The sequence below is a fragment of the Diceros bicornis genome, chromosome 25 (genome assembly GCF_020826845.1).
Source record: "Diceros bicornis minor isolate mBicDic1 chromosome 25, mDicBic1.mat.cur, whole genome shotgun sequence".
Classification (NCBI taxonomy): Eukaryota; Metazoa; Chordata; class Mammalia; order Perissodactyla; family Rhinocerotidae; genus Diceros; species Diceros bicornis.
Window position 1 is genome coordinate 11,700,572 of NC_080764.1, and position 15,585 is coordinate 11,716,156.

Below are 15,585 nucleotides of genomic sequence, written 5' to 3' on the forward strand. Positions count from 1 at the left end.
AGAGAGACAGTGAATAAACAAGAGAATGAGAAACAGTTCCTATAGAAGCGAGGAGTGCCCCACACCAAGGAAGTGGGTGGGGCAGGAGCAGGCTGAGCTGGAGGGTCCTGATGGCAGCAGGGCAGGCTTCTCAGCGGTGACATTTAAGCTGAGATGGAAAGAAGAGAAGGAGACCATCAGGAAGGTTCCAGGTCTGAGCAGATGTTGGAGGCCTTCTCCTGCGGCGGGGAGCTGGCATGGCCCGACCGAGGGAGACATGTCGGGTGTGTTGGAGAGCAGGTGACTCAGAAATCCAGATCCTGCCGCATCACTTACCACCCGTGTGACTGGGCAGTCGCCTGGCCTCTGAGCTTCATTCCTTCACAGACACGTGCAGGGGTAACAGGAGTGTCCGCCTCAGAGAGGTCTGGGACATTTAGTGAGTTCGTGCTGGCGAAAGCCCCTCACAGCTCCCGGCACACAGAGGGTCCTTCCTCCCTGCCCCCCTCCCCTCCTGCTTCCCCCCAGTGGAGGGTCCTGGCCCTCTTCTTCCACCCCTTCCTGGCCTGCTGTAGGCCAGTCCTTCCCCCACAGCCTTTGACTCAAACAGACTCTTATCAGGCATCTGCTTCGGCTCAGGCCTGGGACTGGGACCCTAGACCTGACTAAAGCCGAGTGGCTGTCCTCAGGGAGCTCCCCGTCCAGAGTCGGGGGACAAACCCAGAGGTCTGCTGAGGTGGTGCTGGCCAGTGAGGCCTTCCCTGCCCCTGCTGCCCTTACCTTCATTTCTCTACTGCACTTTTTAGCACCCCACTCTCCCTCTGCAAATCCCCAATGGCATGCAGGCTCTGCAGGGCTTGGTCTTCATGTGCTCATGTGGCTGTGGCTGCCACGGTGCACGTGCTCAGGGCCACGGGCTCCAGTGCGGGAGGTAAAGAGCCAGGCCATAGTGAGCCCCTCTTCTCTCCCACTGCTGTCCCCACTGCAGCCATGACCACCTGCTCTGCCTGGACGGCGGGGGCGTGAAAGGCCTCATCATCATCCAGCTCCTCATCGCCATCGAGAAGGCCTCAGGCGTCGCCACCAAGGACCTCTTTGACTGGGTGGCAGGGACCAGCACAGGGGGCATCCTGGCCCTGGCCATTCTGCACGGTGAGGGCGGCCCCCTGGACAATGGGGGCAGCGCAGGGTGGGGCCAAGTATGCCCTCAGGGTGGCTGAGTATGTTTTCAGAGCCTTGCAAAGAGGGCCATGGGGGAGGGCAGGGCTTGTAAGCCCTTTGTGGGGTGGCTGAGGGTGCTGGGGTCCGAGGCTGGAAGGAGAAGGGCTGGGTGGGTGCGCTGGTGCTCCATGCCCCCAGCCAGCCATGAAGGACAGACCCAGTTGCCCTTGCTTTCAGTGTGGGAAGGGTTTTTGTATCGATTGCCTCAACCACTGCTCCCCACAGCCCTGGGAGGCAGGCTGCTCATGACCTGCTGGAAATCAGGCAGTTCAATGGATGGAGTGGGTTGCCCCAGGAATGAGGAGCCACCGAGTCACAGAACGCCAGAGCCCTAGTCTGCATGCTTCATTTTACCCACAGGGAAATGAAGGCCCTAGGGGGAGAGGTGACCAAAGTCACAGAGCCCAGCCGTGGGGTTGTTGGGCTGGGACAGCCCCCCAGAATGCCAGCCCAGCACGTCCCAAGGCCGGTGCACGTCCCAGGCTACCTGTGCAGTCTGCTCTCTCTGCAGCTTTGCAAAGGTGACAGCGTGCATCGCTTACTAGACAGACTGCTGGGTGGGCCTTGTCTCCACTCAGGTGGGGTCTCCTCTATGGAGCTGTCTGGGATCCGTGATTCTGCCGGTGGGGGCCCTCCCAGAACAGGGTCCAGCCCCCACCCAGGCGGGGGTCGGCCTCGGCCTCAGCATCCCTGACCAGCGATCCCTGCCCCGGTGCTGGTCAGATTCCATGCTCTGCAGCCTGCCCTCCAGATCTGAAAGCACCAGGAGAGGACCCTCCCGCTCCCGGGGCAGCAGGGCCTGCGGGCCAGGCCTGTGCACCAGGCCTTGCCGGGTGCTAGGGATGCCGGGCTGTCAGGCGCACATCCAGCCTCAGGGAGCCCCAGTCAGATGGGGGAGGCACAGGCATCTGGGGGTTCACCATGGGAGGAGGCCGTGGCCGGGTGGTCCAGGGTGTGTGGGGATGTGGGGCAGAGCCAGTCCCGGTGGCTCCCAGGAGTAGTATCCCCTGGGGCTCTGGGAAGAGGAGGATTGTCAGTTGGCAAGCCGCCAGGATTTGTGGTCCCGACAGTGTGCTGCTACACTGTTTACTGTAACACTTTACTGTTTCACTTCATTTTAATGTTCTCGCGATAGCCCTGTGAGGTTACAGATGGGGAAACTGAGGACAGAGAGGGTCACGCAGTGAGTTGGCAGAGCCAGGACCAGGTCTCTCCCCTGGCCTCGGGCCCCACGGCCCCTCTCTGGCCTTTGTTCCTGTCTTCCCTGAGAGGGGAGCCATCTCAGGGGCCTGCCTCCGCCCAGTGGGGCATGAGGTCTGGGGGGCAGGACAGAGTGGGCAGAGGTACCAGCCTGTCCTCCACAAAGGGTCACTCCCTTCTTCAGGGGACGTTTGTCCCCCATCCAGGGTCTTCAGATTCCCGGGGGCTGTGAAGGGATCTGAGGAGCCGCCTAGTTCAGCCTCTTATACGGGCAGAAAGCCTCTCTCGTGGCCCCCTGGCTGCACACCCCCGCTGGGGGGAAGCCTGCTGTGAGGTGCAACCTGCCCTTTGACCCTGTCTGTTCTCGGACTGCAGGGCTGGCCTTTCTATTCCTTGACGAACAGGGTGGAACTAGATGTATAAGCGATTTCACTTTCAGGGCCCTTTTTAAAGAGAAATAATACAAAATTATGAACACAAAATTAAGTACAGAGCCTTGGGGCTGCTGGAGGGGGATTTCTGCCTCTGTGGGAAGTTGCAAAGGGGAGCCTGGGAGCTCCAGCTTGGTTAGTGCCTTGGTAAATCTGCCCCCCTCCTGCTGGCCCTGGTTCCCACAGCTGACCTGTGCCCAGGCCCTCGGTCAGGGCAGGCCCTCGTGTCTCTCCCCACCTCTGACTCCCTTGTTCCTAGGCAAGTCCATGGCCTACATGCGTGGCGTGTACTTCCGCATGAAGGACGAGGTGTTCCGGGGCTCGCGGCCCTACGAGTCGGGGCCCCTGGAGGAGTTCCTGAAGCGGGAGTTTGGAGAGCACACCAAGATGACAGACGTCAAGAAACCCAAGTGAGCCTGCCGGGCGGGAGCACGGTGGCTTTGGCCCCAACTGTGCACCCCTTCGCTGTTCCCTGGGGCAGAGGCTCCCTGCCTGGTCTGATTAAAGCGAGGTGGGTGGGGTGGAGAGCAGCTTCTTCCCTCCACGCGAACAGCACGGGCCTGGGTCCGAGGGGGTCGGTTCTGGTCCACCACACACTCGGGACCTCTTTGCTGAGCATGGCCTGCCCAGGCACTGTGTTTGTACGCGTGGGGGTTATGGATGCAGCCGGCAGAGGGGGAGGCTTACCTTCTGGTTGGGAGATAAGTGGCCTGAAAAATGGCAGCCAAGCAAGGCAGCACGTGCTTAAGAGGTTCCAGAAGAGCCTATAGCACCACTACTTCTCTGTAGTGTTCCTTACCGCGGAGTTACTTTATTGTCTGTCTAGTGCCTGTGACGCCAGCCAGACTGTGAGCTCCCTGAAGCAGGAGCATGAACAGTTTTTTCTGTAGCCCCAGCGTCTGGCCCAGGGACTGCCCCAGAGCAGCCCATTGAAGAGTATTCATCAGCTGACTGACTGTCCATTGGAGCAAGAGGGAGAGAGGACTGAGGATGAGGTGGTCAGGGAGGGCTTCCTGGAGGAAGTGAAGTGTGAGTGAAGCCTAGAGGGTTAGGGAGGATTTCTTTTCATAATAAAGCTTTTTTTAAAAAGATTTAAGAATAATAATAGTCTTCTAAGAAAATTTAGAAAATACGGAGAGTAAAAAGAAGAGGAAAATATCATCCATGATTTATTAACCAAAAGATAATATTCTGAAAACATTTTTGTATATTTCATTCTAGGCATTTTTCCTCTTTTTAATGATGAAATAGAACATACATTTAGAAAAGTACATAAAGCAGTTCATTGAATAATTATAAAGCAGACACCCACTTGACGGCCAGCTAAGTCCAAAAGCCCGTTGAGTGTGTGCCCTACTCTGGGCCCGAGGTAGCCGCTCTCCTGACCTGTGTGAAAGGGATTTCCTGGCTGTTCGGGATAGTTTCACCACCTGTGCACTGTGTGGAGTGTGATGGCACTGTGATGGCAGTGTGACCAGCATAGTCTCGGTCTTGCCTGTCCCTGGGCGTGGACAGAATCATTTTGTGTGCTATCTCTTCTTTCCATCAATGCTACATTTGTCAGCGTCGCCCCTGCTGTTGGGGGAAGCTGTGCTTCATTTGTTCTCTCTGCTGTGGAGGATTCCATCATGTGACTCGCCTCACAGTTTATTTCCCTGAATACCTTCGATGGACACTTGCAGAGTTTGGAGCTCTTGCGAAGAGTGTGGCTGTGAGCGTCTGGGGACCTGTTTTCTGACCTGCGCGTGTACCAGTCTCCCTGGGGGGTACATGCCCAGGAGCAGAGCTGCGAGTCTCAGAGGATGCGAGGCCTCAACGCTTCGATTCTGCCCAGCTGTCTTCCAAAGTAGTGGTTTCTATTTTCACTCCCATCAGCCGTGTTTCAGAGGCCCTGTTCTGCATTCTTGCCAGCGTTTGGTTATCGTCAAACGTTTTTATCTTTACAAATCTGGGAGAGTACAAGATGCTGTCTGCTGGTTTGAATTTTCATTTTCCTGATGACTAGGGAGGTTGAACACCTTTTCAGAAGTTTAAAGCCCATTTGGATTTCCTCTTTTGTAAAGTTCCTGTTCAAGTGCCTATTTTTGGCAAAATTGGGTTGTGTGATTTTTGAGTTAGGAGGCTTCTTAACGATCTTTTTTATGTTTTGAGAACTAGTCCTTTGATGGATATATGGATTTGAAATCTTTTCTCCCATTCCATGGCTTGTCTTTTCATGCTCTGTGGTGTTTTGTTGATGAGTGGGTGTTCTTAAAGTGGTGGACTTTAGAAATGTTTCCTTTTTATAGTTTGTACTTTTCATATCCATTCAAGAACCCTTCCCTAACCCGAGGCAGGAGGTATTTTCCTGTGTCAGGCCGGAAAGCTCTCTAGATCTGCCTTTCCTGTTTATGTCTTTTATCAACCTGAAATTGGTTTTTGTATCAGGGCAGATTCCATTTCATGTTTTCCATACGAATAACAGGTTTCCCCAGTCTACTCTGTGAAGAAGTCTGTCTTGCTCGCCACACCTGGAGCCTTGCTGCCTCGGTTGTGGGTCAGGGGTCCTTGCTTGGGTCTGTTTCTGGCTGTGCTCTGTTCCGTGGGCTGGGCGTCTGTGCCTGTGCCCGGCCCACAGAGCCCTGAGTCGACAGCGTGGTAATAAGTCCTGGCATCCGGGGCAGCAGGGCCTCCCACCGTGTCCTTCTCCTTCAAGAGTATCATGGCTGTTCTTGGAGGCCCTATAGAGAAGTGGTTAAGAACCTGCACCCTGAAGTTTCCTCTTCTCGAAAATGGGAATAATATACTACCTGCCTCCTAGGGTCTTCATGAGGAGTGAAAAAATTATAGCAGTTAAAGAGCAGCTGGTGCATAAAGAGTGCTGTATAAGGGTTACTCATGACTGTTGGCGCTTCCACATAAATTGTAGAATCAGATTGTCAAATTCTACAGAAAACCAAATCCTGTTGGGATTTTGATTGAGATTACATTGAATCTGTCAGTTTATTTGGGGGCGAATTGACGTCTGAAAACACTGAGTCTTCCAGTTAGAGAACGTAGTAAAACATTCCGTTGGTTCAGAGTTTCTCAGTTCAATTTTATAATTTTATCTATAGAGATCTTATACATCTGTTTTTTTAATCTGTTTAGGTACTTCATATGTTTTGTGCTACTTTAAATTATACATTTTTAAACATTTATACATTTTAAACATTTTTTCTAACTGTAGCTCATATTTAGAAATACCATTTATTTATTTAGTATACAATTAATTATGGTAAAATACACATGACATAAAATTTACCATCTTAACCATTTTTGAGTGTACAATTCAGTAGTAATGACTATATTCACCTTGTTGTGCAACCGATCTCCAGAACTTTTTCATCTTGTGGAACTGAAACTCTGTACCCATTAAACAACTCTCCGTTCCCCTCTCCCCAGAGCCCCTGGCAACCGCCATTCTGCTTTCTATCTCTGTGAGTTTGACTGCTCTAAGAACTTCATGTAACTGGAACCAGACAGTATTTGTCCTTTTGTGTCTAGCTCCTTTCACTTAGCATAATGTCCTCAAGGTTATCCACGTTGTAGCGTGTGTCAGAATTTCCTTCCTTTTTAAGGCTGAATAATATTCCATTGGATGTATGTACCACATTGTGTTTATCCATTCGTCTGTTGATGGACATTTGGGTCGTTTCTATCTTTTGGCTGTTGTGAGCAATGCTGCTATGCACATGGGTGTACGTACGTGTTCGAATCCCTGCTTTCAATTCCTGGTGCCTTTTACAGAGAGAGTGCTGATGAGCTCCGTTTGCTAAGATTTTGTTTAGGATTTTGCATCCATGTTTATGAGCGAGCTTGACTGTTTTTTCCCGTTTTGGGGTTGCTGGGTTTTGGTTTTGAGGCAGTGTTTCCTCTTTTTCTATTTTCTGGAAGAGTTAGTATAATAATGACTTTATTTCTGCCTTGAATTTTTGGTAGAATTTACTAGTAAAGTCATCTAGGCCTGAGTTTGCTTGAGGGAAAATTTGTGAAGTTGGAATTAATTTCTTTAATGGTTATAAAACTATTAGGGTTTCTAAATGTCTTTTTGAGTTAATTTTGGTTTTGTTTCTCTAGGAAGGTGTCCATTTTGTCAAATCTTCAAATTTATTAGTGTAGAGTTGTTCAAAGTATTTTTATTATCTTTTTAATGCCTGCAGCCTCTGTTGTGATGCCCCCTTTCCATTCCTGACTATTTACAGCTCTTCTTTTCTTCCTGACCAGTCTTGTCACAGGTTTTTCAATTGGATCACTCTTTCAGAAAACCAGCTTTTGGCAATTTATTGGCTCTCTATTGTATGTTTTCTGTTTCATTAAATTGCTGCTCTTATTTTTATTTCTTCTTGTACTTTCTTTGCATTTATTTAGCTGTTCTTTTTTTAACTTCTTGAAATAAATGTTTTGCTCATTGATTTTCAGCCTTTTTTCTGTTCTACTACCTATGTGTATATATTATATATGTGTGTGTGTGTGTGTGTGTGTGTAATCTAAACATTTCCTCTCAGTACTGCTTTAATTATATCCCATAAGCATGTTGATGATTGTTTGATTCAAAATATTTTCTAATTTGCATTATAATTTTTTTAACCATAGGTCATTAAAAATGCATTTCTCAATTTCTAAACTCAGGGGATTTTCTAGTTATATTTTTGTTATTAATGACTTTGTGGCTAGAGGACATGCTCTGTATGATTTTGGTCCTTTAAAATTTGTTGAGACCTGGGTTGTGGCCTTTTACAGCTAGTTTTTTTAATGTCCCATGTGTAACTTAAAAGATAGGGATTCTGCCATTTGTTGGGTGCCAAGTTCTGTACATGTCGATTAAGGCATGTTGGCTAGGAATGTTGTTTAAAATTTTCAAATCTTCCATATCCTTACTAATTTTTTGTCCACCTCTCCAATCGATTATTGAGAGAGAGATGTTAAAGTCTCCCACTCTGAGAATTTCCCTTTTCTCCCTTTAGTTCCGTCAATTTTTCTTTTAATATTTTGACATATGCTAATAAGTGCATATAAATTTAAATTTTGTGTATTTTTCCGGCGACTGGAATCTTTTATTATTATGAGGCAGCCCTCTTTATCTCTAGGAATGCTTTTTGTTTTAAAGCCCATTTCACCTGATATTAACGTAGTTGTACTGGCTTCCTTTGGTTATATTTGCGTGGTACATCTGTACTCATCCTTTAATTCAGCCTTCTTGAATCCTATGTTTTAGATGTATCTCTTGTAAATAGCCCATAGTTGGATTTGTTCTTTATCTAATCTATTACTCTTTGTTTTTACCTGGAGCATTTAGTCCATTTATGGATTTTTAATGCATAGTAATGTATTTATTTAAGTTAACTAATTAGTTAAGTTTGGTTTAGCTGATTGGTTTGACTATCAAAACCTTCACATAGTTAATCTAATAGTTTATATGGCTGGTCCATTTATATTTATGTAATTACTGATATATTTGGGATGACATATGCCATCTTATTTTGTTCTGCATTTCTTTTTCTCTTTCTTGCCTTGTTTTGGAATTACTGAATAGTTTTAATCATTACATTCCATGCCACACGCCCACCACCAATAGTTTGTACTCTATGCACTCCTTTTTTTTTTAGTGCATACTTAACTTATAAAAATCTAAATTTAATTGATACCTTTACCTTCCCCTCAGATAATCAAGGATTTTAAAATACTTTAATTCCGTGTACCTTCCCCATCTTATCTATAATTGTTTTCCTATATTTTAAATCTATCTTGTTTTTTTAAGCCTCACAAGACATTATAATTATTTTTTGAAGTTGGCTGTCATTTAGATTTAGCCAGTGGTGTGCTGGTAAACCAGATCTCTGGGGGAAGAAGCCCTGATCTGTAGTGTTTGCTGATTCCTGTAGCATAAATACTTTCACCATGGCCAATTTCAAAATACCAGGGCTATTTACTAATCTCATAGCTTAGCAACCAGCTCGTGAGATTTAGCAGGAGGTTCTTACAAGCCAGTATGAGCTAGCTCCAGCACACCCTTGGCTACGGATGTGTGTGTGTATGTGTACGTGTGTGCGTATGTATGTGTATATGTGTGTATCACTTTGCTCTACATTCTTTCTTGCATCCCAGACTTCCGTCTGTGACCACTTTCCTTCTGCCTAAAGTACATTCTTTTGACGTTCCCTTGGAGAGGGTCTGCTGGTGGTGAATTCTCCACCAGCAGAATTGTTTGAAAATAGTTTTATTTTACTCTTATTCTTGCTGGTATAGAATTCTAGGCTGGCGGTTTTCTTGTAGAACATACAAGATATCATGCTGTCTTCTTTTAGCTTCCAGTGTTGCACTTGCAAAGTCAATTTCAATCTAACTGTTACCCCTTTGAAAGCAATTGGTCTTTTTTCCCTGGATATTTTTATTTGTTTGTTTGTTTTTGGTTCTCTACAGTAGTACTATGATATATCTAGATATGAATTCCTTCTAGTTTATCCTGCATGGGATTTTTTGGTCTTCTTAAATCTTTGGATTGGTGCCTTTTTTTAGTTCTGGAAACCTGAGTCGTTATCTCTTCAACCTTTGCCTCTTCCTAATTTTCTCTCTCCTCTCCTCTCCTTCTGAAACTCCAATTAAACATGTTAGACTTTATGTATCTTCCATGTCTTTTAACTTCTCCTGTATATTCTATCATTTTATCTCTATGTGTTGCATTCTGGATAACTTCTTCTTACCTATTTTCCAATTCACTAATTCTCTCTTTAGCTTTATCTAATTTTCCATTTAACCCATCCATTGAGTTTTTTATTCTCTTGTATTTTTAAAAAATTTCTAGAAGTACTCTTTGGTTCCTCTTCAAATCTTCTGGGTCATTACTTATAGTTTCCTATTCCCTGAAGATACTGTCAAGCTTGTCTTTGAACATTGTAAGCATAGCTGTTTTGGAATCTTTGTTTGAGGATTCAAATATCTGCAGTCTATGTAGGTATGTTTTGCTGTTTATGTTGGTTTAAGCTGGTTCTCATTCATGGTGTTTTATTTCATTGTGTGCCCCCTGATGCTGTTTGTTTTTTTTTTAACTATGTGGTGTTCCTTAGTGTTGAAGAATAATATGTGCAGTTTCTGTGAGGCTTAGAGTGATAGTATTTTCCTTCAGAGTGTCTTGTGTTGTCTCTTCCAGGTACCTAGGTACACTGCCGTCTAGGGCCACTGTAACTGAATTCTTGGCATGAAGGTTTTGGAGCTTCCCCCAGGTAGTGTGAATTTAGACTGCAAATCCCCTTGAGGGTTAGTTTGTGGTTATACGTTTTCAGGGAATTTTTCTCCCTCTTTTGTCCAATGGCAACTTTCCTCACATCCTGCAGGGGTGGGAAAGGGGCAGGTTTATTTCTGGTTCACCCTTATCCAAGAGCATAGCCCTTTGGGGTCCCAGCCTAATGTAGGGGTCTCCCATTAGACATTAGTCTGTGCTCTGTTTACCTCTCTGGGTTCTTGCTTATCCTCAGAATTTACCCTGATCTGTCCTTTCTATCTTGTCAGGGCTTCTGTGCTTTTAAGAAGATTTTTTAAAATATTTTTTCCAGCATTTAATTTTTTGTTCAGTAGGAAGATTGTTCAACTAACCTCCCCACAATATTCCCAGAAACAGAAAACTGGTCTTTTTTCCCTAGGTAGAGTTTTTTTGTTCCCTTTCCTTTATATTTTTCTTTACGACGTAACAAATACATTTCTGTGTTACTCTGAACTCCTTGCCAGCATAATTTTGAAAGGCTGCAAAACATTCCATTGTTTCATTAGCCCTTCTATTGCTGCCCTTTAGATGGGTTCACTTTTCACTATAATCAATTATACTGTGATGAATAGTCTTGTACAAGAAGCTTCCATTGTAGCTAAGATTATGCCTTTAGGGTAGATTTTCCAAAATGGAATTCCCAGATCAAAGATCCAGGGTCTTAATATGTATTAGTTTCCAAGAGGGCTGTGCCAGTCTGCACTCCCCGCAGTACTTAAGGATGTCTGCGTCTCTCAAGACCAGTAGGAGTCGTCTTTAATAGGTTATAGACTCACGTGGTCGAACACTGAAGGGGCATCAAAGGTGACACAGTGAAGTCTCCTCCTGCTCCTGTCCCGGAGTTGCAGCCACCAGGCAGTCCCCTGCCCCAGAGGCAGCTCACTGTTGCCAGGGGCTACTCATGGGCCTTCCAGAGTCACCCTCTGACGGAGCAAATAGGCACAGAGGTTTTTTTTGGGTTTTGTTTTTAAATAAATGGTGGCATACTAAACACACTGTCCTGAGCCCTGCTTTTTCCACTTAACCATAAATCTTGGTGCTCAGTGCCTATGGACGTAAAGCCTTCCTCAGTCGTTCCGCAGCGACACAGACGCACTGGTTGGGGAGCTGCGGTGCAGTGAAGCGGCCCACTGTTAGACATATGGTTGTCTCCAGTCTTTTGCTTTAACAACCGATGCTGCTGCTAACAGCCTTGCGCGTGCCTGTCTCCCACACGTGTGAGTGCGTCTTAGGATGAATTCCCAGCAGTGGCATCGCTGGGTCTGAGGAGAAGGCCATCAGCGGTTTGGAGGAAGATTGCCAAAGGTGGGTGGGTCGGTGACGTCAGCCGTCCTGCTCCCGGTTTCCCTCCAGGGTGATGCTGACAGGGACGCTGTCTGACCGGCAGCCGGCTGAACTCCACCTCTTCCGGAATTACGAGGCCCCAGAGTGCGTGCGGGAGCCGCGATTCAGCCAGAATATCAACCTGAAGCCTCTAACTCAGCCCTCAGGTGAAAACCATGTTCGGTGCACCTGTGGGAAGCGATTGGCCCCAGAGGCTGCGGGGCGGTGGGGGGAGTTGTCAGCTTGCTGCCGGCCCTGCAGCCCACCACCATCCCCCGCGCCGCGCCGTCTGCTCTCCAGAGTCTTGATCGGCTGCAGGAGGCAGAGCTGGGGAGCTGTCAGGCCTCGGGCTGTCGAGAGGCGGCCCTCGGCGACACCCTGCCGTCCACCAGGATGGCGAGGCCAGACAACATGGCCTTGTCGGGCCTGCTTCTGAAGAGTTCTGAGCCTCTCCCTGTCCCGCAGACCCACACCCCTATACCCACACTCACACACACACACACACACACACACACACACACACACACTCAGGTCTGAAGCGCGGCTTTTATACCAGTCCCTTGTGGCACTGGGCCACCCTCCTCCCCTACCCCAGACCAGCTGGTATGGCGGGCAGCCCGAAGCAGTGGGGCAGCCCCCACCTACTTCCGGCCCAGTGGACGCTTCCTGGATGGCGGGCTGCTGGCCAACAACCCCACGCTGGACGCCATGACTGAGATCCATGAATACAACCAGGACTTGATCCGCAAGGTGAGAGCCACCTCAGGTCGGAGGGGACGTGACTGCCCACTGCAGCCACCCCTGTTTCAGCAAATACTGCTAAGGAGGGACTCCTAGAGAGCAATTTATTCATGTGTGCACTCAACAGCAATTTTATCTCACACTTGAACCTGCTGGATGGGTGGTATCTGCCTGTAGCACTGTGCTAAGAGGGATTCTGAGGCCCAGTCTGGCCTAGGTGGTGAAGAGTGTTATGATCAATTAACAGCATCTGCCGTGAGTGGGGAGGGCAGCATGCATTCCAGTACATGCCAGCCCCAGTGCTAACTGCGCTGCCCAGCCTGAGGACACACACTTGCCCTTGAGGAGCTCCTATCCAGGGGAGACAGTCCATACACAAGGTCACACCCCTCCAGGTGTCTCAGGTGCTGTGATAGAGGACTGTGCGGGGGCCCAGGAGGAGGACCACCTCTGCTGAGAGGCCTGGGGGCTCGGAAAGGGCTCACGGAGGAGGGGACCCCATCCTGAGGCCTTTGGGGACAGGACAGTGCAGAGTCAATGATTTGGAGGATGAGAAGCAGCTCTCAGCCCAAGGAGGCTTGCACAGAGGTGGGCAAGGCCCCCGCGTGCCGGGAGAGGCAGTGTGGCGCAGTAGCGTGAGCTCAGGCCCTGGACCACGTGGCCTCTGGGTTTGGGTCCTGGCTCTGCCCCTGCTTCCCGTCAGCCACTGCCAGTGGTACTGACAGTCCCTGCCTAGGGGACTGTCGTGAGGCTTCCATGAGCTCTTATCTGTACGGTGTTTAGGTCAGTGCCTGACCCCAAGTGTGCCGTATCCTTGCCGGCTGTGGTCACTGTGGTTACCACTGTGGTCATCACGAAGCCTCGGTGCAGCCCCTGGCTAGTGGGGCAGGGGCTCGGCCATGGGAGAGGAGAGCACTCTCTAGGGGCCAGGCGGGGCAGGGCGGACTTCCAGGAAGAGGAGGGACTCAGTGAGAGACTGGGATGGGGAAGGGTCCTTGGAAGATACAAGCTGCCTCCTAGTGTGGAGGAGGAGCCTGGGTAGGTTCCAACAGCTCGGCAGCAGAGCTTGTTCTGGAGCAAAGGGGAGAGGCAGCACAGGCTGGATTCCTGCCCCAGAGGCCTGTCTCCGCTCCTGACGCTCCCCGAGGGCCCGGGCTGGGGGCCTTTCACCCCTGGGTGCCCCCCACCCGAGGAGAGGTCCACCAGGGGAAGATCTCCTCCAACTACCCCGTCCTGTCCCCAACAGGGTCAGGGCAACAAAGTGAAGAAGCTCTCCATCGTCGTCTCTCTGGGGACAGGGAGGTCCCCGCAGGTGCCCGTGACCTGTGTGGATGTCTTCCGTCCCAGCAACCCCTGGGAACTGGCCAAGACTGTTTTTGGGGCCAAGGAACTGGGCAAGATGGTGGTGGATTGTGTGAGTATGGGCCCCTCCCCAGACCACGTCCCTCAGGGTCTCAGCCCCAGGATGACACCTTCCTGGGGGACCCTGGGTGTCAAGGAGGCTCTGTTGAACCTCTTTAGCCAGCTCAGGGGAGGGGGGTCCCCAATTCAGAGTCTCAGTGCTGGCAGGGACCCTACAGTGGGGGATTTCAAGCACCTTGTAGCTGTGGATCCCTTCCTTCAAATGCAGACCTGTGTGGAAGCCCAGAATATCAGACGGACAAAAGCTGCAGGGGGCGGGGACGTGGGGGAGGCCTGTCCACTCAGCCCCTGTGTGTCCCCCCCCAACCCCCCTCACATGCTCACTGACCCTGAACGGGCGCTGCTGAGACACTGGTGAAAACCACAGACCGTGGCCCTCTGATTGCACAGCTGGGACGTCACTGCAGCCCAGGGAGGGGGCCTCACCCCATCTCTGTGCGGATCGGTGGCTGAGCCAGACTAGAACCTGGGGATCCCCAGGCAGGGGCTGTGGGTGCCGTGTGTACTAGACGCTCACAGGGGCTGCTTTTCGCCAGTGCACAGATCCGGATGGGCGGGCTGTGGACCGGGCCCGGGCCTGGTGCGAGATGGTCGGCATCCAGTACTTCAGGTGAGGGCTCGGCCAGCACCGGCCCCGGCCCCCGCCCCCGGCCCCCAGCCCCACACCCTGGCCAGACCTGGCGACCTTCCCCACCCCAGCCCATGGCATTGACCTTCCCTTTCCCCAAGTCCTGGCTCTTGTCCCCCACCTGGGCCAAGCGTCCTGGGGTGACCCCTCCTTGACGCGGACAGATTGAATCCCCAGCTGGGGACAGACATCATGCTGGACGAGGTCAGCGACGCAGTGCTGGTCAATGCCCTCTGGGAGACCGAGGTCTACGTTTACGAGCACCGGGAGGAATTCCAGAAGCTCATCCAGCTGCTGCTCTTGCCGTGAGGCAGCCAGGCCCCCAGCCGCCCCCTACCCCACCCACCTACCCACCCAGCCCCTGCTGCAGAGGCCTGGCCAGCTGGTCATGGCCAGGCCCAGGCAGCTCTGCGTCCACAGACTGGCCTCAGAGAGGCTGGACTTCCTGCCTGAGGCGAGTCCTGAGGCCTCTCTCCCCCTGTCCTCACCTTCTGGCACTTTTTGTTATTCCAGGCTTACAAAGCCTAGAGCCTCACTCGGGCCTCTCCCTGACCACCAGGGACAACTGATTCAGGCCCTTCGCCTTGTCGGTTCCAACACTAAGGGCGCCTGGGTGTGCCCCCAGCCCGGCTTCGCCCCAGCCCAGCCTCCCAGAGGGCACTGGGTTCTTCCAGGTCCCCTGGGGGTGCAGGACCTCTGCTACCCTCTGCCCTCTTCCCTGGGGACGGGGCTAGAGGAGGGGCTGTCTCCCACCCCGTCAGCAGGGGAAACCCAGGCTCCCAGAGTTGGGGCGCCCCATTCGACTTTGCCCCTCAACACACGCCCAGCCACCTGCACCCCTCAGAGCTGCCCCACCCTGCGAGCTCTTCTCGGCTCTCAAAGGTCGTCGCTCCTGTGACTTAAGTTATTTTTCCTGACAGGAAGTAGTTTACGAGTGGGGAGGGGCCCCCGGGGCTGCCCCCAAACTGTGAAATAAACTGTCTGATTCCAATTCGCCTGTGTTGTGTGCACTGTTGTGTGAGTGCCCCGTTCCCCCCCTACCAGCTCCCCTCAGCCTTGACTGTCATCTTCCTGTGCCCACTTGGACGGACGCTGTTTCCCCCACTCCCCAGGGCGGGGACACCTCTTCTCTTCTCCAGGCCTCCCCACATCAGGCCTGTGAGGGTGTTCAGAGGCGGCAGCTAGGCCCACTTGCCTCGTGGTGGGGGACGAGGGAGACCCCCATTTGCCGGGGGGAGGGGATGAGACCCAGAGAGGGCAGAGTGCTCGGGCTGGCCACACAGCGAGTGAGCAGGGCCAAGGTTTGTCCCCTGGTCTGTGCGACTCCGGGGTTTGTGCTGTCCCCTCTCCAGCAGTCAGAG

The 15,585-nt window shown here is 50.8% G+C and overlaps 1 protein-coding gene across 2 annotated transcripts in view; it reads left to right on the plus strand.

Moving 5' to 3' along the window:
* PLA2G6 (phospholipase A2 group VI) overlaps positions 1–15,215 on the plus strand; it is a 58,714-nt gene extending 43,499 nt beyond the window's left edge. For both annotated transcript variants that reach the window (XM_058568373.1, XM_058568372.1), the window contains exons 11-17: positions 968–1,131; positions 3,091–3,241; positions 11,464–11,600; positions 12,029–12,183; positions 13,421–13,588; positions 14,133–14,206; positions 14,389–15,215. In XM_058568373.1, coding sequence (XP_058424356.1) covers positions 968–1,131; positions 3,091–3,241; positions 11,464–11,600; positions 12,029–12,183; positions 13,421–13,588; positions 14,133–14,206; positions 14,389–14,533 — 994 coding nt within the window. In that variant the 3' untranslated portion in view covers positions 14,534–15,215. The remainder of the gene's footprint in view (positions 1–967; positions 1,132–3,090; positions 3,242–11,463; positions 11,601–12,028; positions 12,184–13,420; positions 13,589–14,132; positions 14,207–14,388) is intronic.
* The last annotated feature ends 370 nt before the right edge of the window (positions 15,216–15,585 follow it).